Source organism: Anomaloglossus baeobatrachus, chromosome 1 (genome assembly GCF_048569485.1).
Source record: "Anomaloglossus baeobatrachus isolate aAnoBae1 chromosome 1, aAnoBae1.hap1, whole genome shotgun sequence".
NCBI classification, from domain to species: Eukaryota; Metazoa; Chordata; class Amphibia; order Anura; family Aromobatidae; genus Anomaloglossus; species Anomaloglossus baeobatrachus.
In genome coordinates, this window is record NC_134353.1 from 131,163,165 (window position 1) to 131,190,798 (window position 27,634).

The 27,634-nt window shown below is 45.6% G+C and overlaps 1 protein-coding gene across 2 annotated transcripts in view; it reads left to right on the forward strand.

Moving 5' to 3' along the window:
• KIT (KIT proto-oncogene, receptor tyrosine kinase) overlaps positions 1-27,634 on the forward strand; it is a 119,599-nt gene that overhangs the window by 55,415 nt on the left and 36,550 nt on the right. For both annotated transcript variants that reach the window (XM_075347045.1, XM_075347046.1), the window contains exons 2-4: positions 8,106-8,387; positions 13,013-13,294; positions 25,676-25,809. In XM_075347045.1, coding sequence (XP_075203160.1) covers positions 8,106-8,387; positions 13,013-13,294; positions 25,676-25,809 — 698 coding nt within the window. The remainder of the gene's footprint in view (positions 1-8,105; positions 8,388-13,012; positions 13,295-25,675; positions 25,810-27,634) is intronic.

Below are 27,634 nucleotides of genomic sequence, written 5' to 3' on the forward strand. Positions count from 1 at the left end.
AAATGCCTTCCTTCAGTTTTGCTTTGTATAGTCACTTAAACTTGGTACAGAGGTACTTAAAAGTCTCTCCTTCTTTTGGTAGAGCTTTCACAAACTGCTTCATGCGAGTGTTGGCAGTAGAACTTTTATCGGGGAACAACTACACTTTCTGGAACTATCTTCTTGAGTCCAGCTTGCAAAGATATTCACGTTGGCAAACTTTATCAACTCCAGTGATGAGTCCCATCTCGGCTCTCCCACTTCCACAAAAAGCATTGGTTCTTTATGGCTCATCATTGCTGCCCAAGAAGCAAAGAGAGAACTTTCAGATCACTACATATTGAACATTCTTGATCCTCATAGTTATGTTTTTTGAGAAAATCTAAATTCGCATAACTTTTTTTTTGAAGGCACAGAATGCCCTACAAGCACTGAGGCTTACTTGCTGCCATTGTGTAGTTACACAGCTTTTATGCTTTTTTTGAATGAATCAATAAAAAGCCTCCATTCACATTGTACTCAATGTTACATTTTTCCATCAGCCCTGCAATACACTAGAGCACCATCTTGAGAAAAGTATAAAAGAAATTCCTTTTGGAATTCTATTCTTTTGGAAGCCTATGGAGTCAGTGTTTGTAAAAAGCTGTACGTGATGGAATTTTTTCCAATAGTTTTACTGAGTTCAGTGATCCACAGTATAAAAAAAATTACCTCTTACTTTTCAAAAAATGTTACCCTTGCAGTCCTGTGATTAATGCATAAAAGTTTCAGTACTTTGAAACATTATTATTTTTACATATATACACAAGTGTAGAATATTTTGTTATGCCAATTTTCTGATTTTTATTTAGAAGAAACTTAACAACAATTCAAGTAACTAAAACCTGTATAAACTCAATGACGAATTAACAGAAATTGCACTACAAAATTTCGCCCTCATTCAGTAATGACTCTTTTTTTTTTTTTTTTTGCGTGTCTTTTGAACTCCATCATCGGATCATCTCTTACAAGTCTCCAACAGTAATCTGCAATCATTGATGGATTTCATTTTCCTTTTATCTTTTTTCTCCATAGCCGTAATATCTTGGTGAAATTTCTCACCGTGCTTGTCGCTCATTACTCCGAAATTTGGTGGAAAAAAGTCTTGATGCAAATGTAAAAATGAGTCTTTAAGGGCCTGATACAGCCAGGCTCCTTATTTTTAGGAGATTTTCCATCAACTCTTCATAGTTATCTGCTCTTGAGTTTCTCAAAAACTTAGTTACCGCTAATGCTACCTATGCAGTCTTTTCCTTGTACTGCAACAAACTGAGAAGCTAATAATCTTGGAGAGACTAATGAATCTGAGGTCCAAAAAAGACTCCTTGCTTCACTCAACCTTGGAAATGTATCAATGAAGACTTGAAGGCTTTTGTATTGTTATCCATTGCCTATACAAAGTTCTTAGGTCCAACTTGATATACAATGGTGGTAACAAAATCTTATGTGGGTCAACAAGTGCTGGATGCAGGACATTTTTACTCCCTGGCTGACGTGAATTTTAGAGAGACCAGTCTATTTTATTGTAGTGATCTTCTTGCACGACTATCCCACTCCCACAGAAAAGCAGCAGTACTTTGTATCTATCCACCCTGGAGACCAAGTTAGACCCCTTTCACACATCAGTTTTTTGCTGTCAGTCACAATCCGTTTTCTCGACGGACCAACGGATCTGTTTCAGATTGTGGCCAAACTGATGCGACAGATCCGTTTTTTGACGAATCTGACTAGCTGGGGGCTAAATAATAATAAATTGGAACATGCTCAGTTAAAAAAAAAAAAACTGAATCCGTTGCCGGATTCAGTCATATGACGGATCCTGCGTCCATAGGCTTCCATTCTACCAAACGACGGACGACGACGGATCCGTTGCTATCCGTTTTTTTTTTTGTTTGTTTTTTTTTTACGTAGGCAAAGTTAATTTGGCTGTCGTCTCCGTCCGACGGACAGACATTTTTCGACGGGCCCATCGATAGATGAAACGTGAGGCCATCCGTCGCTAATACAAGTAGATGAGAAAAAAAACTGATCCAGAGGCATGAGTCGCATGATCCGTTTTTTTCAAAATTTGACAGATTGTGACTGATGGCAAAAAACTGTGTGAAAGGAGCCTACGAGGACAACCACCTGTAAGTCACCACCGAGGAGCCACAAATGTTGGTAATTGTTCAGGCACCTAACAGCTGTTTCATGTTGTCATAGGTTTGTTTCATGTGGACTGCATAACCAACTGGAATTGAAGTTAGCGCATTGCCATTATACAGCAAGACGGCTTTTAGGTTTATTTTGGTCGAATTGCTGAAAAGCCTCTATTCCTCTGGGTTATGACTCATCTTCAGAGCTTCCATTAAACTCTTGATGTTGAATGCCTCAAGATCGTTCTCCTTGAAGTATTGGACAAGATCTTCATCACGGTTGCAGAACCAAAGAAATCTGAACATCAGTCACTAGGAGATTCCACTGCCGGGAACCTAAGAACTCAAACTTAAGGCCCCGTCACACTAAGAAACATCGCTAGCAACATCGCTGCTAACGAACAACTTTTGTGACGTAACAGCGATGTTGCTAGTGATGTCGCTGTGTGTGACATCCAGCAACAACCTGGCCCCTGCTGTGAGGTCGTTGGTTGTTGCTGAATGTCCTGGGCCATTTTTTTAGTCGTTGCTGTCCCGCTGTGAAGCACAGATCGCTGTGTGTGACAGCGAGACAGCAACAACTAAATGTGCAGGCAGCAGGAGCCGGCTTCTGCGGAGGCTGGTAACCATGGTAAACATCGGGTAACCAAGAAGCCCTGTCCTTGGTTACCCGATATTTACCTTTGTTACCAGCCTCCGCCGCTCTCACTGTCAGTGCCGGCTCCTGCTCTGTGCACATGTAGCTGCAGGACACATCGGGTTAATTAACCCGATGTGTGCTGTAGCTAGGAGAGCAGGGAGCCAGCGCTCAGTGTGCGCTGCTCCCTGCTCTCTGCACGTGTAGCTGCGTGCGTTGGTAACCAAGGTAAATATCGGGTTGGTTACCCGATATTTACCTTAGTTACCAAGCGCAGCATCTTCCACGCGGCGCTGGGGGCTTGTCACTGGTTACTGGTGAGCTCACCAGCAACTCGTGTAGCGACGCTCCAGCGATCCCTGCCAGGTCAGGTTGCTGGTGGGATCGCTGGAGCGTCGCAGTGTGACATCTCACCAGCAACCTCCTAGCAACTTACCAGCGATCCCTATCGTTGTTGGGATCGCTGGTAAGTTGTTTAGTGTGACTGGACCTTTACTCTTGGGGAGATCTAAATCTCTAACAAGATCGTTCAATTCACTTTGGGTTATAAGGCATGGTCCAGTTAAGATTGCTAGAAAGTCTGAGTTGTGAGAGGAATATGCTTCATGACACCAAGTGCCCTCTTCTTCCTCACTTGTCTCGATTGTTTAAAAAATGCCAGAAACATTTTCATTCTTCTTTGTGTGGTACTGGGCATTTTGCAGTTGGAATATTTGGATACTGTGAAGTCCACTTTCTCTGACCTGAAACTTCTTTCCTGATGGGGGTACCATTCAGAAATAGCAATTGGTAGTGTGATAAGTTGTCTCTCTCCAGAATCATTGGGACTGCAAAAGGCATAGATTGCTCTATCCCATGTAACCACTGGGTAAGATATGATGTACACCTATTGAAGCATTTGTGTGGAGCCTTGCTCTTGTCCTGATCTACTACTCTGCAGCCAAAATACAGGTTGTAGGCTTTCTTTATCATGGTAGTCCAGTTTTGCCTTTATGATGCAAAAATGACTTCACATACTGTATGTAGTAAAAACTATCCGCTTTTGTTAACGCAAGAATAAGGCATATCTGAAAAAGTGTATAGAAATAAATCAATATGCTAAGAAACTAAGCTAAGAAATCCTAAACCTGTATACTTTACACAGAGAGCATTTATAAAAGTAGTTGCTTCTGTAATTAGGATATCATCGAAGCAGAGTTGGCGTTTTTTGATTAGTCACCCTAAAGGCCCCGTCACACTAAGCAACATCGCTAGCAACATCGCTGGTAACGAACAACTTTTGTGACGTTGCTAGCGATGTTGCTGTGTGTGACATCCAGCAACAACCTGGCCCCTGCTGTGAGGTCGTTGGTTGTTGCTGAATGTCCTGGGCCATTTTTTAGTTGTTGCTGTCCTGCTGTGAAGCACAGATCGCTGTGTGTGACAGCGAGACAGCAACAACTAATGTGCAGTGAGCAGGAGCCGGCTTCTGTGGAGGCTGGTAACCAATGTAAACATCGGGTAACCAAGAAGCCCTGTCCTTGGTTACCCGATATTTACCTTTGATACCAGCCTCCTCCGCTCTCACTGTCAGTGCCGGCTCCTGCTCTGTGCACATGTAGCTGCAGGACACATCAGGTAATTAACCCGATGTGTGCTGTAACTAGGAGAGCAAGGAGCCAGCGCTAAGCATTGTGCGCTGCTCCCTGCTCTGTGCACATTTAGCTGCAGCACACATCGGGTTAATTAACCTGATGTGTGCTGTAACTAGGAGACTGGGGGCTGGTCACTGGTTGCTGGTGAGCTCACCAGCAACTCGTGTAGCCACGCTCCAGCGATCCCTGCCAGGTCAGGTTGCTGGTGGGATCGCTGGAGCGTCGCAGTGTGACAGCTCACCAGCAACCTCCTAGCAACTTACCAGCGATCCCTATCGTTGTTGGGATCGCTGGTAAGTTGCTTAGTGTGACTGGACCTTAAGAATACTGAATGCTCAATAGACTAAATAGAGGATGTAATAGACTAGCTACTAACACTGCAATAATGCTGATGAAATAATAAAGACACAATTTTTCTATAAGCCTGCATCAAAGTAATTATAACCTCCTCTGGATCATTAAATTTAAGCATCATATTCATTTTCAGCACCACAAAATTAGTTAAATTCAACAGGTTTTTTTTCTGAAAACTGTTTAGTTCACATCTAAAGTGCAAACAGCCTCTGCTGACCAGCAAATATTTACCGATCGGCAGTAGTTTAATGACAAATGTAAACACATCCTTAAAAATTACAACTACAAGTGCACCTCCATAAATTAGAATATCATAAAGTTAATTTATTTCCGTAATTCAATACAAAAAGGGAAACACATATATTATATATAGTCATTACACACAGAGTGATCTATTTCAAGTGTTTATTACTGTTAATGTTGATGATTATGGTTTACAGCTAATGAAAACCCAAAAGTCATTATCTCAGTAAATTAGAATATTATATAAGACCAATTGATAAAAAAAAGAATTTAAACTCAGAAATGTTGGCGCCTACTGAAAAGTCTGTACAGTAAATGCCTCAATACTTGGTCGGGGCTCATTTTGCATGAATTGCTGCATCAATGCGGCGTGGCATGGAGGCGATCAGTCTGTGGCACTGCTGAGGTGTTATGGAAGCCCAGGTTGCTTTGATAGTGCCTTCAGCTTGTCTGCATTGTTGGGTCTGTTGTCTCTCATCTTCCTCTTGACAGTACCCCGGTTTAGGTCAGACAAGTTTGCTGACCAGTTAAGCACAATGATACTGTGGTTATTAAACCAGGTATTGGTACTTTTGGCAGTGTGGACAGGTGCGAAGTCCTGCTGGAAAATGACATTTCCATCTCCAAAAAGCTTGACCTGGTAGACGGCTGCGCTGACTTTGGTCTTGATGAAACACAGTTGACCTACACCAGCAGATGACATGGCTCCCCAAACCATCACTGATTGTGGACACTTCACTCTAGACCTCAGCAGCTTGGATTGTGGCCTCTCCACTCTTCCTCCAGACTCTGGGAACTTGATTTCCAAATGAAATGCAAAATTTACTTTAATCTGAAAACAACACCTTGGACCACTGAGCAACAGTCCAGTTCTTTTCTCCTTGGCCCAGGTAAGACGCTTCTGGCGTTGTCTATTGGTCATGAGTGGCCTGACGAAAGGAATGTGACAGTTGTAGCCCATGTCCTGGATACATCTGGGTGTGGTGATTCTTGAAGCACTGACTCCAGCAGCAGTCCACTCCTTGTGAATCTCTCCCAAATTTCTGAATGGTATTTTCTTAACAATCCTATCATGGCTGCGGTTATCCTGCTTGCCCCTGCATCTTTTTCTACCATACTTTTTCCTTCCACTCACCTTTCCATTAATATGCTTGGATACAGCACTCTGTGAACAGATAGCTTCTTTAGCAATGACCTTTTGTAGCTTACCCTCCTTGTGGAGTGTGTCAATGACTGCCTTCTGGACATCTGTGAAGTCAGCAGTCTTCCCCATGATTGTGTAGCCTACAGAACCAGAATAAGGGAACATTTTAAACACTTATGAATCCTTTGCAGGTGTTTGTGGTAATTATTCTTATTTTCTGAGATAATTACTTTTTTGTGTTTTCATTGGCTGTATGCCATAATCATCAACATTAACAGAAATAGATCACTCTGTTTATAATGACTCTATATAATATATGCGCTTCCATTTTTGTATTGAATTTCTGAAATTAACTTTTTGATTATCTAATTTAAAGAGATACACCTGTATATTTTAGCCCAATCGCACCTCTTAATGATATGATACAGAAGGTGCACATTTAATGCAGAAAATGTCTGCACCAAATCTGCATCATGTACACATATCCTTACTCTGATAAAGGCACATCATGGTCTAGTTACACAAATACTTTGCATTAACTATTGGCCTTTCACACATTAGAAGAAAGTTGTCTACACTTGCTCATTTCGGTGGAACATGGTGACTCTCATGGTTTATGGTGGTTTCCTGATTCTCTCCTGACATACCGTATTTTTCGCTTTATAAGACGCACCGGATTATAAGATTCACCCCAAATTTAGACTTAAAAAAAGATAAAATAAAAATGGGGTCCGTCTTATGCTCCGGTGTTCTCTTACCGGAGGGGGGGGGCAGCAGTGGGGGTGAAGCGGGGTCACAGGAGGCAGAGGTTGTGTTGGCAGGCGCGGCGGGGTCCGTGGTGGCAGGTGCGGCAGGGTCCATGGTGGCAGGTGCGGCGGCGTCCATGGTGGCGGCAGCAGCGGCAGCGGGTGAGTCGTGCAGCAGGCCGGTGCGGTGAGTGTGACAGTGTCCGCGGTCCCAGTTCAAATGATGGCGCCTGGAGCGGCGCGTGCGCAGATGGAGCTCTCATCCAAGGGCTCCATCTGCGCCCGCTCCCGGCGCCATCATTTGAAACTGGGACCGCGGACAAACTGGGTAACCTGGTGCACAGCTGCCCGCATGCACAGAGTGGCAGGCGGCCCGCACACCCTGCGTACAAGCGGCCGGGTACTGTGGCTGCGTGCGGGCGGCAGTCGGGTGCCTTTGCCTGCTTGCGGGCAACAGCCAGATGCCTGTGTGCGGGAGGCAGCCAGGTGCCTGTCTGTGCCGGCTGCCGCCCGCACGCAGGCACCCGGCTGCCGCCCGCACGCAGGCACCCGGCTGCCGCCCGCACGCAGGCGCAGGCACCCGGCCACCTGATTGCCGCACAGACAGGACCCCCAGGTAAAGCTATATTCAGATTTTAAGACGCACCCCTAATTTTCCTCCCAAATTTTTGGGAGGAAAAGTGCGTCTTATAATCCGAAAAATACGGTAATTTATTTCAGCTACCAAGATTTGTTCTCCTTACAGATACACCACAACCAGAGGTGTCTGGCAGTGGCTTTTTTTCCTTTCCCCAGTGAAAACACATACTCTCCTAGACCTTATGAAGAAGGTGTACTTCCTTTACAAAACCACAACAAAAAGGCTGTATAATACTTTTTGAATATAGAGATGGTCAATAAATTCAATTCATGCCAATATCCAGCACCAAAGGATTATACAGTTCTTCTGTCATGGATTTTCAAAGTAAGCATACCAGCATCATCAGGTATGAGTAATGTGTGCTTTTTCTATAGTGAGAAAATGCTTTGAAATATTTGCTTGGTGCTGGTTACTTTGGATAAATGTATAGCGTCTTGGTATCGATGCTGAAGTTTTCAGTTTTCTAGATTATCAGCTTGTTATATTCATCATCATTTGTACAGATCTGAGGTTGTCTCCTGCTGATTTTGAATCTTCGTGTTTTTGTTTTACAGCAGATTCATCTCCAACATTATCTGTCTCTGGAAGGAGGCAACTTGTGGATTCTGGAAGAACATTCAAAGTGTCTTGCACAGATTCTACCGAAGTAGAATGGTCTCATCAGAAGCTGGGACATTCCAAGGCACGAGCTCTTCCTCGTGCACAATTGCAACCATTCAATGGTGGGGTCAACCTCATCATTTCACAGGCTGAACGCAAACATGTTGGAAAATATAGCTGCTCCAATAAAGGGATCGCCCCTACAGATAACCAAACCTTCTATCTCTTTGTTAAAGGTAAGCTCGTGATGTTCTGCACTGCACTGATTTCTCCTAATCTTCAAGAATAATCTAATATATAAAGCTGAATGTGTGTACTGTATGTATGTATGTATGTATGTATGTTCGGGATTGGCATCTGCACCGTCGCAGCTACAGCCACAAAATTTTGCACATTCACACTTCTGGACCCCGAGAGCGTCATAGGCTATGTTTTGAGGGGAAATTTTAACCCCGCGCTTTAGTTATTCACCAAAAAACCTGCCTCCATTAAAGCGAATGGAGCTGGGAGCCACAGTGCAGCCAGAACTTCAGAAGAATGCGGAGCCACGCCCTTAAATGGCATTTTGGCGTGTCACAATGCAGCCAGGGAGAGAGGCAGACACAGACAGGGTAAGAGACAGACACAAAGAGACAGACTGACAGGTAAAGAGACAGACACAGACAGGGAAAGAGACAGACACAGACAGGGAAAGAGAGACAGACACAGACAGGGAAAGATAGACAGACACAGACAGGGAAAGATAGACAGACACAGACAGGGAAAGATAGACAGACACAGACAGGGAAAGAGAGACAGACACAGACAGGGAAAGAGAGACAGACACAGACAGGGAAAGAGAGACAGACACAGACAGGGAAAGAGAGACAGACACAGGGAAAGAGAGACAGACACAGGGAAAGAGAGACAGACACAGGGAAAGAGAGACAGACACAGGGAAAGAGAGACAGACACAGACAGGGAAAGAGAGACAGACACAGGGAAAGAGAGACAGACACAGGGAAAGAGAGACAGACACAGACAGGGAAAGAGAGACAGACACAGGGAAATAGAGACAGACACAGGCAGGGAAAGAGAGACAGACACAGGCAGGGAAAGAGAGACAGACACAGGCAGGGAAAGAGAGACAGACACAGGCAGGGAAAGAGAGACAGACACAGGCAGGGAAAGAGAGACAGACACAGGCAGGGAAAGAGAGACAGACACAGGCAGGGAAAGAGAGACAGACACAGGCAGGGAAAGAGAGACAGACACAGGCAGGGAAAGAGAGACAGACAGACACAGGCAGGGAAAGAGAGACAGACAGACACAGGCAGGGAAAGAGAGACAGACAGACACAGGCAGGGAAAGAGAGACAGACAGACACAGGCAGGGAAAGAGAGACAGACAGACACAGGCAGGGAAAGAGAGACAGACAGACACAGGCAGGGAAAGAGAGACAGACAGACACAGGCAGGGAAAGAGAGACAGACAGACACAGGCAGGGAAAGAGAGACAGACAGACACAGGCAGGGAAAGAGAGACAGACAGACACAGGCAGGGAAAGAGAGACAGACAGACACAGGCAGGGAAAGAGAGACAGACAGACACAGGCAGGGAAAGAGAGACAGACAGACACAGGCAGGGAAAGAGAGACAGACAGACACAGGCAGGGAAAGAGAGACAGACAGACACAGGCAGGGAAAGAGAGACAGACAGACACAGGCAGGGAAAGAGAGACAGACAGACACAGGCAGGGAAAGAGAGACAGACAGACACAGGCAGGGAAAGAGAGACAGACAGACACAGGCAGGGAAAGAGAGACAGACAGACACAGGCAGGGAAAGAGAGACAGACAGACACAGGCAGGGAAAGAGAGACAGACAGACACAGGCAGGGAAAGAGAGACAGACAGACACAGGCAGGGAAAGAGAGACAGACAGACACAGGCAGGGAAAGAGACAGACAGACACAGGCAGGGAAAGAGAGACAGACAGACACAGGCAGGGAAAGAGAGACAGACAGACACAGGCAGGGAAAGAGAGACAGACAGACACAGGCAGGGAAAGAGAGACAGACAGACACAGGCAGGGAAAGAGAGACAGACAGACACAGGCAGGGAAAGAGAGACAGACAGACACAGGCAGGGAAAGAGAGACAGACAGACACAGGCAGGGAAAGAGAGACAGACAGACACAGGCAGGGAAAGAGAGACAGACAGACACAGGCAGGGAAAGAGAGACAGACAGACACAGGCAGGGAAAGCGAGACAGACAGACACAGGCAGGGAAAGAGAGACAGACAGACACAGGCAGGGAAAGAGAGACAGACAGACACAGGCAGGGAAAGAGAGACAGACAGACACAGGCAGGGAAAGAGAGACAGACAGACACAGGCAGGGAAAGAGAGACAGACAGACACAGGCAGGGAAAGAGAGACAGACAGACACAGGCAGGGAAAGCGAGACAGACAGACACACAGGCAGGGAAAGCGAGACAGACAGACACACAGGCAGGGAAAGCGAGACAGACAGACACACAGGCAGGGAAAGCGAGACAGACAGACACAGGCAGGGAAAGCGAGACAGACAGACACACAGGCAGGGAAAGCGAGACAGACAGACACACAGGCAGGGAAAGCGAGACAGACAGACACAGGCAGGGAAAGAGAGACAGACAGACACAGGCAGGGAAAGAGAGACAGACAGACACAGGCAGGGAAAGAGAGACAGACAGACACAGGCAGGGAAAGAGAGACAGACAGACACAGGCAGGGAAAGAGAGACAGACAGACACAGGCAGGGAAAGAGAGACAGACAGACACAGGCAGGGAAAGCGAGACAGACAGACACAGGCAGGGAAAGCGAGACAGACAGACACACAGGCAGGGAAAGCGAGACAGACAGACACACAGGCAGGGAAAGCGAGACAGACAGACACACAGGCAGGGAAAGCGAGACAGACAGACACAGGCAGGGAAAGCGAGACAGACACACAGGCAGGGAAAGCGAGACAGACAGACACAGACAGGGAAAGAGAGACAGACACAGGGAAATAGAGACAGACACAGGCAGGGAAAGAGAGACAGACACAGGGAAAGAGAGACAGACACAGGCAGGGAAAGAGAGACAGACACAGGCAGGGAAAGAGAGACAGACAGACACAGGCAGGGAAAGAGAGACAGACAGACACAGGCAGGGAAAGAGAGACAGACAGACACAGGCAGGGAAAGCGAGACAGACAGACACACAGGCAGGGAAAGCGAGACAGACAGACACACAGGCAGGGAAAGCGAGACAGACAGACACACAGGCAGGGAAAGCGAGACAGACAGACACACAGGCAGGGAAAGCGAGACAGACAGACACAGGCAGGGAAAGCGAGACAGACACACAGGCAGGGAAAGCGAGACAGACAGACACAGACAGGGAAAGAGAGACAGACACAGGGAAAGAGAGACAGACACAGGCAGGGAAAGAGAGACAGACACAGGCAGGGAAAGAGAGACAGACAGACACAGGCAGGGAAAGAGAGACAGACAGACACAGGCAGGGAAAGAGAGACAGACAGACACAGGCAGGGAAAGAGAGACAGACAGACACAGGCAGGGAAAGCGAGACAGACAGACACACAGGCAGGGAAAGCGAGACAGACAGACACACAGGCAGGGAAAGCGAGACAGACAGACACACAGGCAGGGAAAGCGAGACAGACAGACACAGGCAGGGAAAGCGAGACAGACACACAGGCAGGGAAAGCGAGACAGACACACAGGCAGGGAAAGCGAGACAGACAGACACAGACAGGGAAAGAGAGACAGACAGACACAGACAGGGAAAGAGAGACAGACACAGGGAAATAGAGACAGACACAGGCAGGGAAATAGAGACAGACACAGGCAGGGAAAGAGAGACAGACACAGGGAAAGAGAGACAGACACAGGCAGGGAAAGAGAGACAGACACAGGCAGGGAAAGCGAGACAGACAGACACAGGCAGGGAAAGCGAGACAGACACACAGGCAGGGAAAGCGAGACAGACAGACACAGACAGGGAAAGAGAGACAGACACAGGGAAATAGAGACAGACACAGGCAGGGAAAGAGAGACAGACACAGGGAAAGAGAGACAGACACAGGCAGGGAAAGAGAGACAGACACAGGCAGGGAAAGAGAGACAGACAGACACAGGCAGGGAAAGAGAGACAGACAGACACAGGCAGGGAAAGAGAGACAGACAGACACAGGCAGGGAAAGCGAGACAGACAGACACACAGGCAGGGAAAGCGAGACAGACAGACACACAGGCAGGGAAAGCGAGACAGACAGACACACAGGCAGGGAAAGCGAGACAGACAGACACAGGCAGGGAAAGCGAGACAGACACACAGGCAGGGAAAGCGAGACAGACAGACACAGACAGGGAAAGAGAGACAGACACAGGGAAATAGAGACAGACACAGGCAGGGAAAGAGAGACAGACACAGGGAAAGAGAGACAGACACAGGCAGGGAAAGAGAGACAGACACAGGCAGGGAAAGAGAGACAGACACAGGCAGGGAAAGAGAGACAGACAGACACAGGCAGGGAAAGAGAGACAGACAGACACAGGCAGGGAAAGAGAGACAGACAGACACAGGCAGGGAAAGCGAGACAGACAGACACAGGCAGGGAAAGAGACAGACAGACATTATAATTACATTTATATCTGTTTTGTAGTTTTTGTGTGCAGAATACATTTTTGTTAATACATTCTATTTTGTTAACAGCAGTTATTAACCCGGGCGAAGCCGGGTAGTACAGCTAGTACTAAAATAAGTACATTTTTATGAAACTAGAATTGTTAAAAATTCAAAAAGTCACAATTGTTTTTTTTTCCCCCATAGATTTAGTTAATCCATTCCTTGACATTCGTGGATATTATGATGTGAAGGAAGGTGCAGACATTTCTGGAATATGCTTTGTCTCTGACTCTGAAGTTTCAGATTATTCTATTAAAAGAAAGGACAAAGACTCCTTGCCAAAAGGTTTTGTCTATGAAAGTAATATTGAGAATGGCATTGCCATAAAAAATGTGCAGAGGGACTTCACTGATTGGTATAAGTGTACTGTGCGTCACAATGGAGATCTGAAGACCTCGCAGCCGTTCAAATTGGTGGTGACTCCAGGTGAGGTGGATTGATGGTTTGACCTTTTTTAATGGGGCATTCTCAAGTTTGAAAGTTTGAACATCTGGAATTAAGGATAACTTCCTGATCACTGGGATCTCCACTGATGACCAGAACCAGGACTCTGAAGAATAGAGTGGAGCATTGGTCAGTCATGCACACTGCCGCTCCTTTCATTCTTAATGGGACTACCAGAGAAAGCCAGGCATTGTGCTTGCCTGGTAAGAATGAAAAATGAATGAAGTAGCAGTGTGCATGATCGAGCACCGCTCCATTCATAGGGGAGCCTCAGTTCTGGGGGGAGGCGGGGGGAGGTCGTTTTGCAAGAGTTAGATATTTCTCTATTGGGAAGTTACCGTACTTTTTGGCTTATAAAACGCACACCAAATTTAGAGGAAAAAAAGGGGGGACCCCCCCTTTGTCGTTTTGACATTGCTGTGCATTATAATCATTTTATGGGATGCTTTTGAAGGCAGATTCTGGGCAGAATCCACCTGAAAAAGACGCCGTGTGCACATAGCCTTAGTTTGATTCACGTTAAATCAAGTGAATTACCGTATTTTTCGGATTATAAGACACACTTTTCCTCCCAATAATTTGGGAGGAAAATGAGAGGTGTGTCTTAAAATCCGAATATAGTTTACCAGGGGTCTGTCTGTGCGGCAACCGGGTGCGTTCAGGTGGCCGGGAGCCTGTGGTTGCATGCAGGCAGCCGGGTGCTTGTTGCTGCGTGCGGGCAGCCGGGTGCTTGTCGTGTGTGTGTGTGTGTGTGTGTGTGTGTGTGTGTGTGTGTGTGTGGGCGGCCTGCTCGCTGTCACACTGTGCGTTCTTCGGGCGGGTGGCAGGTGTCCCAGTGTATCCGCGGTCCCAGTTTCAAATGATGGCGCCGGGAGTCAGCGCGTGCGCAGATGGAGCTCTTGGATGAGAGCTCCATCTGCGCACGCGCCGCTCCGGGAGTCAGCGTGTACGCAGAGAGAGCCCTTGGTTCAGGGCTCCATCTGCACATGCACCGCTCCTGGCGCCATCATTTGAACTGGGACCGCGGACTCACTGAGACACTCACTGCACCACCACTGCCGCATAGGACCCGCCACGGGCGCCGTCGCGCCTGCTGCCATGGACGCCGCCTTGCCTGCTGCTACTGACCCGCCGCAGCTGACACCACGGACCAGACGCTGCTGTCAGCACAACCTCTGCCTCGTGTGACCTCGCTTCACCACCACTGATGCCCCCTACTGTAAGCAAACACTAGATTATAAGACTGACCCCATTTTTATTTTTTTTACCTTTTTTATGCTCTGAATTTGGGGTGCGTTTTATAATCCGGTGCGTCTTATAAAACAAAAAATACGGTAGATCAAAAATTATTCCAAACATGATCCTCTATCCTGTGGTACAGATGGGTCTAGAAATAGCAACGTTGTGTAGAACAGACTACGTATACAGTTTTAGAAAATTTCCTATAAAAAAAGCAATTTTTTGCATAACTTATTTTTATAGAGTCCTATGGGAAAATACATTAAAGTCAAATCTAGAGCATGTGGAGTTCAGAAGAATACGAAATACACAACATGTAAAAGCCTAACAAAACGATGCAAACTTTGTGCTTGTTTCTTTTCCGTGCATTTTTGTTATGCATTTTCTAATACCAGCAAAGTGAGGTCTCCTGTACATGCCGCTTATTTGTCCTTGCAGATTTTAACCATAAATGATTTTCAATTGTTTCAGCATTTTTCATCCATTTAAATAAATGGGGGGAAAAAATGTATTAAAAAAAAAAAAAACCCACATCTATTTTCTGTAACATTTTTCCTGCCAACATTCACTTTTTTTGCTACAGAAAAATATTCTGCAAATACACAAGGTGTGCATGTAGCCTTAGGGGTACTTTGCACGCTGCAATATCGCTAGCCGATACTAGCGATGCCGAGCTCATAGTACCCGCCCCGTCGCACATGCGATATCTGGTGATAGCTGCCGTAGCGAACATTATTGATACGGCAGCTTCACATGCGCTTACTTGTCCTGCGATGTCGCTCTGGCCGGCGACCCGCCTCCTTCCTAAGGGGGCAGGTCGTGCAGCGTCACAGCGACGTCACACGACAGGCGGCCAATAAAAGCGGAGGGGCGGAGATGAGTGGGACGTAAACATCCCGCCCACCTCCTTCCTTCCGCATAGCCGGCGGAGGCAGGTAAGGAGATGTTCCTCGCTCCTGCGGCATCACACACAGCGATGTGTGCTGCCGCAGGAACGAGGAACAATATCGTAACATCGGTCGTCCTGAAATTCTGGAAATGACCGACGCTACACAGATCGCCGATTTTCGACGCTTTTGCGATCGTAAATCGGCGCATCTAGGCTTTACACGTTGCGACATTGTCACTGGCGCCGGATGTGCGTAACTTTCGATTTGACCCCTACGATATCGCAGTAGCGATGTCGCAACGTGCAAAGTACCCCTTAGGGGGAACTGTCAATGGTGGTATATTTTGGAAATTGGATAATAAAATGTTTGAATCCTAATCCTGTGATAGCTGCTGTCAGAAATGATCCCGCACATGCATTTGCATTATATTTCTCTAAAAGAGAGCCGTAAATTAAGAATTTGCTGATTTTTTACTTTTTCCTCTATACTGGAAAACATTAGACCAATTTGTAGACATGCAGATTTTTATGACACTTGTATGTTACCGTTCTTCGAAAAGTGTCTCCCAAACCGCTCGCAAAATGACTTTTCTTCTAATTCACGGAATGAAGTCATGATGCTGAGCTTCAGCTGTAGCAATGTCTTATCCATTAACACGTGACCCCGGCTCCTAATGATGCTCCATTCTTCCCTGGAGTATAGTGCACTCTCCCTCATCCCATCATAGGCACATTAAGAAACAGTTCTCTTTCTAGGCACAGATATCGCTATACAAAATAACAGATTGAAGCCAATGGTGGAAAAATATGCTTTAACTTTAAGGGAACCTGTCAGGTCCAATGTGCACGTAGAAGCACGAGCAGTTCTGGGTGCATATTGCTGATCCCTGCCTAAAGGTGGTGTCACACATAGCGACGCAGCAGTGATCACGACCAGCGATCTGACCTTATCAGGATCGCTGCTGCGTCGTTACATGGTCGCTGGTGAGCTGTCAAACAGACAGATCTCACCAGCGACCAGTGACCAGCCAGCAGCGACGCGTGGAAGCGTAACTAAGGTAAATATCGGGTAACCAAGGAAAGCACTTCTCTTGGTTACCCGATATTTACCTTAGTTACTAGCGTCCGCCGCTCTCACGCTGCCAGTGCCGGCTCCCTATACCCTGCATTCCTAGCCAGAGTACACATCAGGTTAATTACCTGATGTTTACTCCAGCTACGTGTGCAGGGAGCAGGGAGCCGGCACTGGCAGCCTGAGAGCGGCGGACGCTAGTAACTAAGGTAAATATCGGGTAACCAAGGAAAGGGCTTCTTGGTTACCCGATGTTTACCGTGGTTACAGCTTACCGCAGGCTGCCAGACACTGGCTCCCTGCTCCCTGCTTGCTTCAGTTCGTCGCTCTCTCGCTGTCACACACAGCGATGTGTGTGTCACAGCGGGAGAGCAACGTCCAAAAAATGAAGCAGGACATTCAGCAACGACCGGCGACCTCACAGCAGGGGCCAGGTCATTGCTGGATGTCACACACAGCGACAGCGACAGGACGTCGCTGCTACGTCACAGAAAATGGTGACTTAGCAGCGACGTCGTTGTCGTCGCTGTGTGTGACACCACCTTAACTGTCTCTGTATACACTTTTTCTAAAGATCTCTTTATCTATGCTAGTATTTCTAAAGATGTTTTACCGTATGCTAATGAGCACGGGCACTAGTCCCCTGGGCATTAGTTCCCCTGTCTAGTGGCCCCCATTAGCATGTTGGTGCGGTCCTATGGGTGTGCTAACATACTAATGAATTCGCAGCGTCAGAGGATGATCTCACTCACCTCATCCGACGCTGGATTTCGGCTCAGGGTGCATGATCTCAGACTTTCGGTCATGTGCACTACTTCAGTTTGAAGCCAGGACTCCTACACCCGGCTTCATAGTGCGCATGACCCAAACTCCATGTGCACTGAGTCGAAATCCAGCTTTGGGCAGCAGAGAGGTGAGTGAGATCATCCTCTAACGCTGCACATTCATTAGCATGATAGCACATCCACAGGGGCGTACTAACATGCTAATGAGGGCGATTTAGCAAGGGAAGCAACGCCCAGGGGACTAGTCCCCTCGCTCATTAGCATACGATAAACCATCTTTAGAAAAACCTTTTCTAAAGATCTCTTTATGCTACTAGCTGCAGCGATTAGCAATTTACACATCGAGTTTCTGCGTGCATATTGGACCTGACAGGTCCCCTTAAATTTTTTGTATTGCTACATGAAAAGGTCATTTAGATTTAGCCATTACTGTAATTGCAATAATGATTGTTCACACGCAGCGTTTTTGCTGTGGTTTGTTTTTTTCTGCAGCCAAAACCTGCTCTTTTGGAAACCAAATTTCTGTGTTCTAATAGTCTTTTTTTTTTTTTTTTTTTTTTTTGCAGTGTTTTTGAGGTGCTTTTTGGGTCAGATTACATGTGTGCTTGGTCGACTCTACAGTACATGTTTAAAGTAAACCTGTCACATGAAAATCCAGCCCAATCTGCAGGCACCATTTTATAGGCCAGAGGGAGCTGAGCAGACTGAGGTATAATTTGGGGAGAAAACATTCAGTGTAATCTGTTTAGTAGTCATTTAGAGGAAACCTGTCACCAGGTTTTTGCTCCCCCATCTGAGAGCAGCATAATGTAGAGATAGACCCTGATTCCAGCGATGTGTCACTTAAGCTGGGTTCACACATAGCGACAGCGACAATGACGTCGCTGTTACGTCACCATTTTCTGTGACGCAACAGCGACCTTGTAAGTCGCTGTTATGATCGCTGCTTAGCTGTCAAACACAGCAGACGCAGCAGCGATCATAACGACACGCGTCGCTGTGCTACATGTGCAGAGAGCAGGGAGCCGCGCACACTGCTTAGCGCTGGCTCCCTGCACTCCTAGCTACAGTACACATCGGGTTAATTACCCGATGTGTACTGCAGCTACATGTGCAGAGAGCAGGAGCCGGCGCTGGCAGCAAGGGCGGAGGCTGGTAACGAAGGTAAATATCGGGTAACCAGGGAAAGGTCTTCCCTTGGTTACCCGATGTTTACTCTGGTTACAGCTTACCGCAGATGCTGGATCCTGCTCTCTTCATTTCGTCGCTCTCTCGCTGTCACACACAGCAATGGGTGCGTCACAACGGGAGAGCGACGACCAAAAAATGAAGCTGGACATTCAGCAACGAGCGGCGACCTCACAGCAGGGGCCAGCTCGTTGCTGGATGTCACACACAGCGACAGCGACGGGACGTCGCTGCAACGTTACAGAAAATGGTGACTTAGCAGCGACGTCGTTGTCGTTTGCTGTCATTTTGATTTAAATCAATGTTTTATCTGCTGCAGATCTAGCAGTTATACAGGTCTCATGAATATGCTGGACTACCTGGCAGCATGCCAAGTAGTCCTCTAATCATAATCTCCTGCTGATCTAAACAGTGATTTTATCAAAACTACAGTACACAGCCCAGTAAGTGACACATCACTGGAATCAGGATCTCTGCCCCTACGTTATGCTGCTCTCAGATAAAGGGGGAAAAACCTGGTGACAGATTCCCTTTAAACTTTTCCTCTTTCTGGGATTTTCCACTGAACCAAAAATCCCAGAAATAGTAGAAGTTTAAATGATTAATTAACAGATCATTCTGGATCCTTATACAGACCACACACACACACACACACACACACACACACACACACACACACACACACACACACACATGACAACACAAGGCCTACCCATTAAATTAAAGACACCACACTTGAATAAAGTAAATGGCATAAAATGGCCGTGACATTTATTAAGGGTTACATAATAAATAAATTAATTAATAAATAATTAAAACCAATATTTTATTAAAATTCTTCCATAACCATATTCCATAAACAACCAGTCCGCCAGTAAAACTGGCGACTTTACCCAATACTTTCAAAAAGAAGTCCATAACCAACCAGTCCACCAGTAAAACTGGCGACTTTCCCACTAACAAATGTCACGACGAGAGCAGCTCATGAAGTAGTCTTTCTCCGGGGGGGGGGGGGGGGGGGGGTGTTCTTCTTGATCTTCAATTCTTCTGACAGCCAGCTGACGGAAGCAGCTACTTTTATAGTTAAAATTACCCGCACTTTCTCCCAGCTGATCCAATCAGCTGGCAGCAAAACGGGCGCGCAAAAACCAGACTAAACCTGTCAGAGCCAGAATACCTCAGAGCCACTGACTGAAAATTTGTTAACCCTTTCTGCACCTGAATAAAATGTTAACCAAATTCACAACCAAATAGTGAGGCCTGTGTTATCATGCGGTCGCTACGGCATACAAGATACCGTGCTCTGAACATGACAACACAAGGCCTACCCATTAAATTAAAGACACCACACTTGAATAAAGTAAATGGCATAAAATGGCCGTGACATTTATTAAGGGTTACATAATAAATAAATTAATTAATAAATAATTAAAACCAATATTTTATTAAAATTCTTCCATAACCATATACCATAAACAACCAGTCCGCCAGTAAAACTGGCGACTTTACCCAAACGCCAAGGACTAACAGTCCTTGGCCCACCCCCACTAACAAATATCACAGCCATTTCTCGATACAATTTTGGAGCCCTAAATTGAATATGTCCAATCCCACGTCTGACAGATGGACTAAATCATCCCTGTAAAGGCCACTCAGAAAACCCTCCAGATCAAGATGTCTGTAGGTTGACCCATTTATAACTGGTAAAAACCTTTCCATGGCACGGTTTATCCCTTTCCGAATCCGCTCCCTGAACCTCAGCCTGTCACAATGCCACTGCAAACGGGGAACGATTTCGGAAAAGACCAAACCCGCATCAGGAAACCATGACCTAATGATTGAAAGGTCTCTTCGCATGGCAGCAATCAGATCAAGAGTTTTCACTTTTCCAATATCATTCCCGCCCAAGTGCAAAATGATTAAATTTGGAGAAGGCCACAATGTTTTTAAACAGCTCATCTCCTTCATCAGTCCGTCCCAGCTCATACCTCTAACGCTGTACCACAAAATGTTAAAATGTTCAATATTAATGGCTAAATTCTCTCCATATGACCTTCCTGATGCTCTTCTCTTGGCCCAAAATATGTAAGAGTGTCCCACTATCCAAATGACAATGGGACCTACAAAAAAGAAAAAGAAATTTTATACTAACAACCTTGGACGGACATAAATTTTGTAACGCTTTGACTCCCATCTCCCAATCCCCATAATTTTACTAGCCGGTAACCCCCTTATGGCTGTTCCGTAGCTGCCCCTATACGAAAAGAATGGGCTACCAATACAAATCCTCAACGACTTATCAGTAACAAAAACATCTGAAAACATCAATCCTGACAACCGACTCCTACTAACAGAAACTAACTCACTAATCCTAAAAGCTCCAAAATATGCTAAAACGAATGCCACCCTAAACACCATTGACTCAAAATCATTAACGCAAATATATGGCAACACATTCCACAATGAGAGCAATAACTTAAGCGAAATAGGTATACGATTATCCGGCTTCCACGTCCTTTTCCTATAACCTTTCAAAGCCTGTTGAACTGGGAAAAAACTCTTCAATGATAACAGACCATGCAATCTCAAGAAAAAAGACACGCCTGAAAAAATATTAGAAACTGACCCCACCGCTAAATTCTTTCTCATCAAAAAATCCAGAAATTCAAGCGCTAAACTCACATTACTCTGAAAACAATCCACTTTATGAAAAACACAAAAAATTCTGCCATTCTAACCATGCGGCCGAATACCTGGCCCATGTTGAATCAGCAATAGACCTCTTAATAGCCGAAACAACTAAGCCATCACTACATTCCATAAAGCTTCTGGGCACGGGCTCCCGAGGGAAATTGCCATCGGTTCCATACAAAAAAGTTCTTCCCGATCCTGCAGAGACAGAGCATTGTCCAACTTATTAACCCTGTCTGGTTCCTGCTATCTGATACCAACAGCATCCTTTGATTTGACCACAACTTACCCCAGACCTCAACCAACCGCAAAACTGGAAATAAGGACATTACCGTATTATTGCCCGTCACAACACTAACCTTCCAATAATTGCGCCAAAACTCAAATAATAATTCACCTTGACAAAAAACACCAACACCGTACTCACCCTGACCAAAAAACAACTACAAAACGTAGGAAAGTTCAAAACTCCCGCCGAAAAAGTACCGCCACATAAACAAATCTTCCTTAAGCTGATGTGCCAAACTAATATAAGAACCCGAAGATGATAATCCCTGAGTATCAGCCTTCTGTCTGACTAGGAAGCGCCTTAACCAACCCAGCATGTTTTGTAACCTCACTAGAGTCGCCGCCTTTAAAAATGGACTCTTTACTGTTGTGTTGCTGCTGGTTACTCTGATTCTGTTTCTTAAAGCATTTGATGACGGCATGATTGCCCCCGCAGAAGGAGCACTCATGCCGAAATCTGCAGTTAGATGCAAACTTACAATTTGATTCATTGTAAGCGAAACAAAATCCTTTACTAACAGTAGAATTATTAATACTCTGTCTACCAAACTGGCTTCTCTGAGGAAGCATCAGATTCAGCCAAAGACCGATGTCTTTTTGACCCCACAGCATACTGCGATGGATGGCTAACTTCTGACGAAAACTCTCATCATAAGTCAGCCATGCCTGACCGCCGAAGCTGCGATAAGCTTCCAGTATGCTGTCAAGGTGCTGAAATAACCCCGAACAAACAGAAGGGTTCCTTTCCCCTAAAACAGAGGAAAAGATGCAAAATGCCTGCAGCCAGTTATGAAAAGATCCAAGGGGACCTTTCTTCCTATCATCCAACTCCGTCTTATCCTCTTTATTAACATTTTCTCTGTTAGACGGAAGCAGAGAAAATAAATCAATAAATTCCCCCTTATAAATCTTTTCTTTAACTGGCTGCGGCAGATGAAAACCCAGGGGAGACAAGTCACATGTCAATGCCTCCTTAAATAAATAACCAGGCAATGACATGGACTCCTGACTACCAATAGGGGCTGCACTACCCCCCCTAGGCGTCCCTCCCCCTGCTAACAATTCTCCTAACACCTTCCTAACTACAGACTCCATACTAACAGACAGAGGGTCGACACACGAGACAGACAGGGGAACATTGAACATCTCACCCCTCCTTCCGCTCTGCGATCCTCGGCCCTCCTCAGGAATTCCAGCTTCTGCAGCTGAGCCACGCTGACGATCCTGTTCTCTGGCTCCAGCTGGCAGATCATCTTCTTCAGACGGGGAGTCAGACCAGGGGGCCCCCGTCGCTCTTCCGGCCTCCGGCACGCTCACACTTGCTGGTGCAGCCCTGCTCCTGCTAGGATTTTCAAATCCCTGGGTCAGCGCCGCGCTTTTACGACGGCGCTGACTAGATGATCCACTCTTCCTCTTCCTGGACACATGACCGGGTGCAGGAGGATGACGTGCTGAAGTCCCGGCAGACAAGATGGGCGGTGATAACTCCGCTCCGGCATTCCCCTCTTCTCTGGACGATGACGTCGGGGGGAGGAAGCTGCTGCGTCTCCGAGACCTCCTCCTTGCTGGGATTTCCTCAGTCAGCGCTGCCATCTCCTCAGGAGCGGTGAGTTGAATCACCGCAGCGTCGCAGTCCATCTCTTCCTCCGCTTCTGCTGGCCGCCTGGGCACCGCCAGGCATTGTTTAAGCCAGGCTTCTCCGCCGACCTCGCTCGCCCTCTTCATGAACTCCTGTAGCAGGCTCTCCATCAGCTGTTCTTCTTGATCTTCAATTCTTCTGACAGCCAGCTGACGGAAGTAGCTACTTTTATAGTTAAAATTACCCGCACTTTCTCCCAGCTGATCCAATCAGCTGGCAGCAAAACGGGCGCGCAAAAACCAGACTAAACCTGTCAGAGCCAGAATACCTCAGAGCCACTGACTGAAAATTTGTTAACCCTTTCTGCACCTGAATAAAATGTTAACCAAATTCACAACCAAATAGTGAGGCCTGTGTTATCATGCGGTCGCTACGGCATACAAGATACCGTGCTCTGAACACACACACACACACACACACACACACACACACACACACACACACACACACACATACATATACAGTGCCTACAAGTAGTATTCAACCCCCTGCAGATTTAGCAGGTTTGATAAGATGAAAATAAGTTAAAGCCTGCAAACTTCAAACAAGAGCAGGATTTATTAACAGATGCATAAATCTTACAAACCAACAAGTTATGTTGATCAGTTAAATTTTAATAAATTTTCAACATAAAAGTGTGAGTCAATTATTATTCAACCCCTAGGTTTAATATTTTGTGGAATAACCCATGTTTGCAATTACAGCTAATAATTGTCTTTTATAAGACCTGATCAGGCCAGCACAGGTCTCTGGAGTTATCTTCGCCCACTCCTCCATGCAGATCTTCTCCAAGTTATCTAGGTTCTTTGGGTGTCTCATGTGGACATTAATCTTGAGCTCCTTCCACAAGTTTTCAATTGGGTTAAGGTCAGGAGACTGACTAGGCCACTGCAACACCTTGATTTTTTCCCTCTTGAACCAGGCCTTGGTTTTCTTGGCTGTGTGCTTTGGGTTGTTGTCTTGTTGGAAGATGAAATGACGACCCATCTTAAGATCCTTGATGGAGGAGCGGAGGTTCTTGGCCAAAATCTCCAGGTAGGCCGTGCTATCCATCTTCCCATGGATGCGGACCAGATGGCCAGGCCCCTTGGCTGAGAAACAGGCCCACAGCATGATGCTGCCACCACCATGCTTGACTGTAGGGATGGTATTCTTGGGGTCGTATACAGTGCCATCCAGTCTCCAAATGTCACGTGTGTGGTTGGCACCAAAGATCTCGATCTTGGTCTCATCAGACCAGAGAACCTTGAACAAGTCTGTCTCAGAGTCCTCCAAGTGATCATGAGCAAACTGTAGACGAGCCTTGACATGACGCTTTGAAAGTAAAGGTACCTTACGGGCTCGTCTGGAACGGAGACCATTGCGGTGGAGTACGTTACTTATGGTATTGACTGAAACCAATGTCCGCACTGCCATGAGATCTTCCCGGAGTTCCTTCCTTGTTGTCCTTGGGTTAGCCTTGACTCTTCGGACAAGCCTGGCCTCGGCACGGGTGGAAACTTTCAAAGGCTGTCCAGGCCGTGGAAGGCTAACAGTAGTTCCATAAGCCTTCCACTTCCGGATGATGCTTCCAACAGTGGAGACAGGTAGGCCCAACTCCTTGGAAAGGGTTTTGTACCCCTTGCCAGCCTTGTGACCCTCCACGATGTTTTCTCTGATGGCCTTGGAATGCTCCTTTGTCTTTCCCATGTTGACCAAGTATGAGTGCTGTTCACAAGTTTGGGGAGGGTCTTAATTAGTCAGAAAAGGCTGGAAAAAGAGATAATTAATCCAAACATGTGAAGCTCATTGTTCTTTGTGCCTGAAATACTTCTTAATGCTTTAGGGGAACCAAACAGAGTTATTGTGGTTTGAGGGGTTGAATAATAAATGACCCTCTGAATAAACTTTTCACAATATAAAAAAAAAAAAAAAAAAAGAAAGAACATTCTTTTTTGCTGCAGTGCATTTCACACTTCCAGGCTGATCGACAGTCCAAATGTCACAATGCCAAGTTAATTCCGAATGTGTAAACCTGCTAAATCTGCAGGGGGTTGAATACTACTTGTAGGCACTGTATATGTGTATATATATATATATATATATATATATATATATATATATATATATATATATATATATATATATATATATATCTCTACTCCACTCCTCCTCTTCTATAACACTGCCTGCAGCTTGCACTACTATTACAGTTGGATTTATTCATGAATCACATTTTAAACAACGCAGCAAAAAAAGCCGATGCATTTTTTTTTTGCCGCATATTTTTTTTTTTTTTTCACTTTTTCATTGCTTTCTATTGGTTAAACGCCGAAAGAATTGACATGCTACATATTTTGATTTCCAATTCGGTTAGGAAAAGAAACACATGCATATAATGTCTGAAATCTCCATAGTTTTTTGCTTTTACAGTAAAAAAGCAGCTCTTAGTTCACATTATATAGGCAGCAAAAACTCTTGTGAACATAGCCTAATATGTGCCTAAGAGAGATATATATTTGGTGGCCAAATTGAAGAGTCACTTGCAATAATTTGTGTTTTTGTTTTTTTTTTCTTTTTTTTTTTTCTGAAGTTCAAAAAAAATTACCATCGGTTTCCCTAACAAAATCCCATCTGGTTGTGAAAGCCGGGGAACCGTTTGAGGTGACCTGTGTGGTGAAGGATGTCAACACTGTGGAGGTCAACTGGATAGACACCCCAACCATGGTAAGCCAAGGCTTCGCTTCCTATCGTCTAGGGGGCATCATATGAGAACCCGACGTGCCGTTTCCCACAAGGTATCAATCACTTTATCTTTCAACAACATCCCTGGCTGTATTTGCAAAATGAAAACACGTCTCTGAATAATGGCCTGCAAACAATGCTGAATTATTAAAACGTGGTTGTGCCGCTTACGTATTAATTTTGCTGTTTTGGCCACATAAAAGCTTTTGTGATTTGAAAGACTCCTTTAATGAAGGGAAGGATTGCTCGGTGATGACAGCTGGGCGGTGTCTTGAATTCTCAGTGCACTATAAACAGAAGTCTGTGGATCTAGTGACAGGCGCCCTGGAGTGTATTTCTGAAACGTCCGCTTAGAGCCAGCCAATCTGAGCAAATATGTCAGTGCGAAATAGAGAAATGTGGGATTGTCCGCAAACGAATGTTTGTACACATTTCACCGAGCTGCACGCCTTTACTGTAAGAATGGGCGACGGTGTCCGGCTCTACCCTACATGCCCTTTCAATTTTGATTGAGAAGAAAACATATTTTAAACATTTTATCCCTCAAGATAAAACATTTTTTTTTAGATAATAATGCAACTTAGCTATTTCTGTAGACTTTACCATCAATGGGAAATGAGGAATAATCTGCTGCCATGCCCCTCTGGATGCAACGTATCTCCTGTCGGCACAAATAGGTCATGAATGTTGAAATCTAATGTGCCAGATCCCTCTTGGCTGGGATTGGATGTTCCCGTGAGCCTATCCAACTAAAATTAGCCGATTTGGACAAATTATATCTTATATGGAGAGATCCTCTTGAATCGTAACCATAAAGAAGCTTGGGTGAACACATGACTTTATATTGATCAAGTTCTCTTTAGTGTAATGTTGGTGCACATCTGAAGCAGATGCTTGAACTGAAATGTTTTTGTCGAAACTTATTCCGATTCGGCACCACAGAAAAATACAACGTTTCGACCTCTTCAAGGTGTGACACCTGTCGCTGAACACATACGTGGTGGATCCCCTGTAGCATATGCTTCCATTACGAAGTTGGACACTCCTATAGCCTATCTCCCTCTACACAGATTATATCCTTGATAAAGACCTTGATGAGGTTGAAACGTTGGATTTTTCTGTGATGCCAAATCGGAATAAAATTTCCAATTTTCACTATTCTTGAACTGAATTTGTCTCATTTGGTGCTGAAGTTTCTTTTCCTGACAATGAGGATTTTGTTTTTTTCTTGCGCACAATACTCTAGTTCCAGTGTGCCGGATTTTTTCTACATTTAGGCTATGGTAATACTCATGCACCTTTTTTATGTTCTTCATTATGCATCCATAAGGTTGGTTGTGACTTATCAGATGAATGTCCATGTAGCAGCCAACCAGACTCTGACCAGCCAAGGGAGTCACTAACTGATAGACACCAATGACACAGAATAGGTAATAGACATCCAGTCAGCAACTTCTTGCCTCAGGGTCCGTGAAGGGCTGAAACATTGATAGTGCCTCCATTGTATTTATCAGCCCTCCTTAAGACCTTTCTATTGCAATTTAGCTCAAGGCATTCCCAGAAAATCAAGTAAACTTTCTATCTATATACAGTATGTGTTGCTATGGACATCTCATGTTTACAGCTTCGTGGTAACCGTGCTCTCCACACATTGTACTATTGAACATTGTGTGAGATCTTCATTCTATTGTCTTGGTGGCCGTCACTCTCCACCTGCCCACAGGTCAGCTAGGCATTGTGTGCAAATACAGGGGAGGGTCAGATCTCGGGTTACTGTCAGCCGTCTAAGAACAACATTTCATATCAA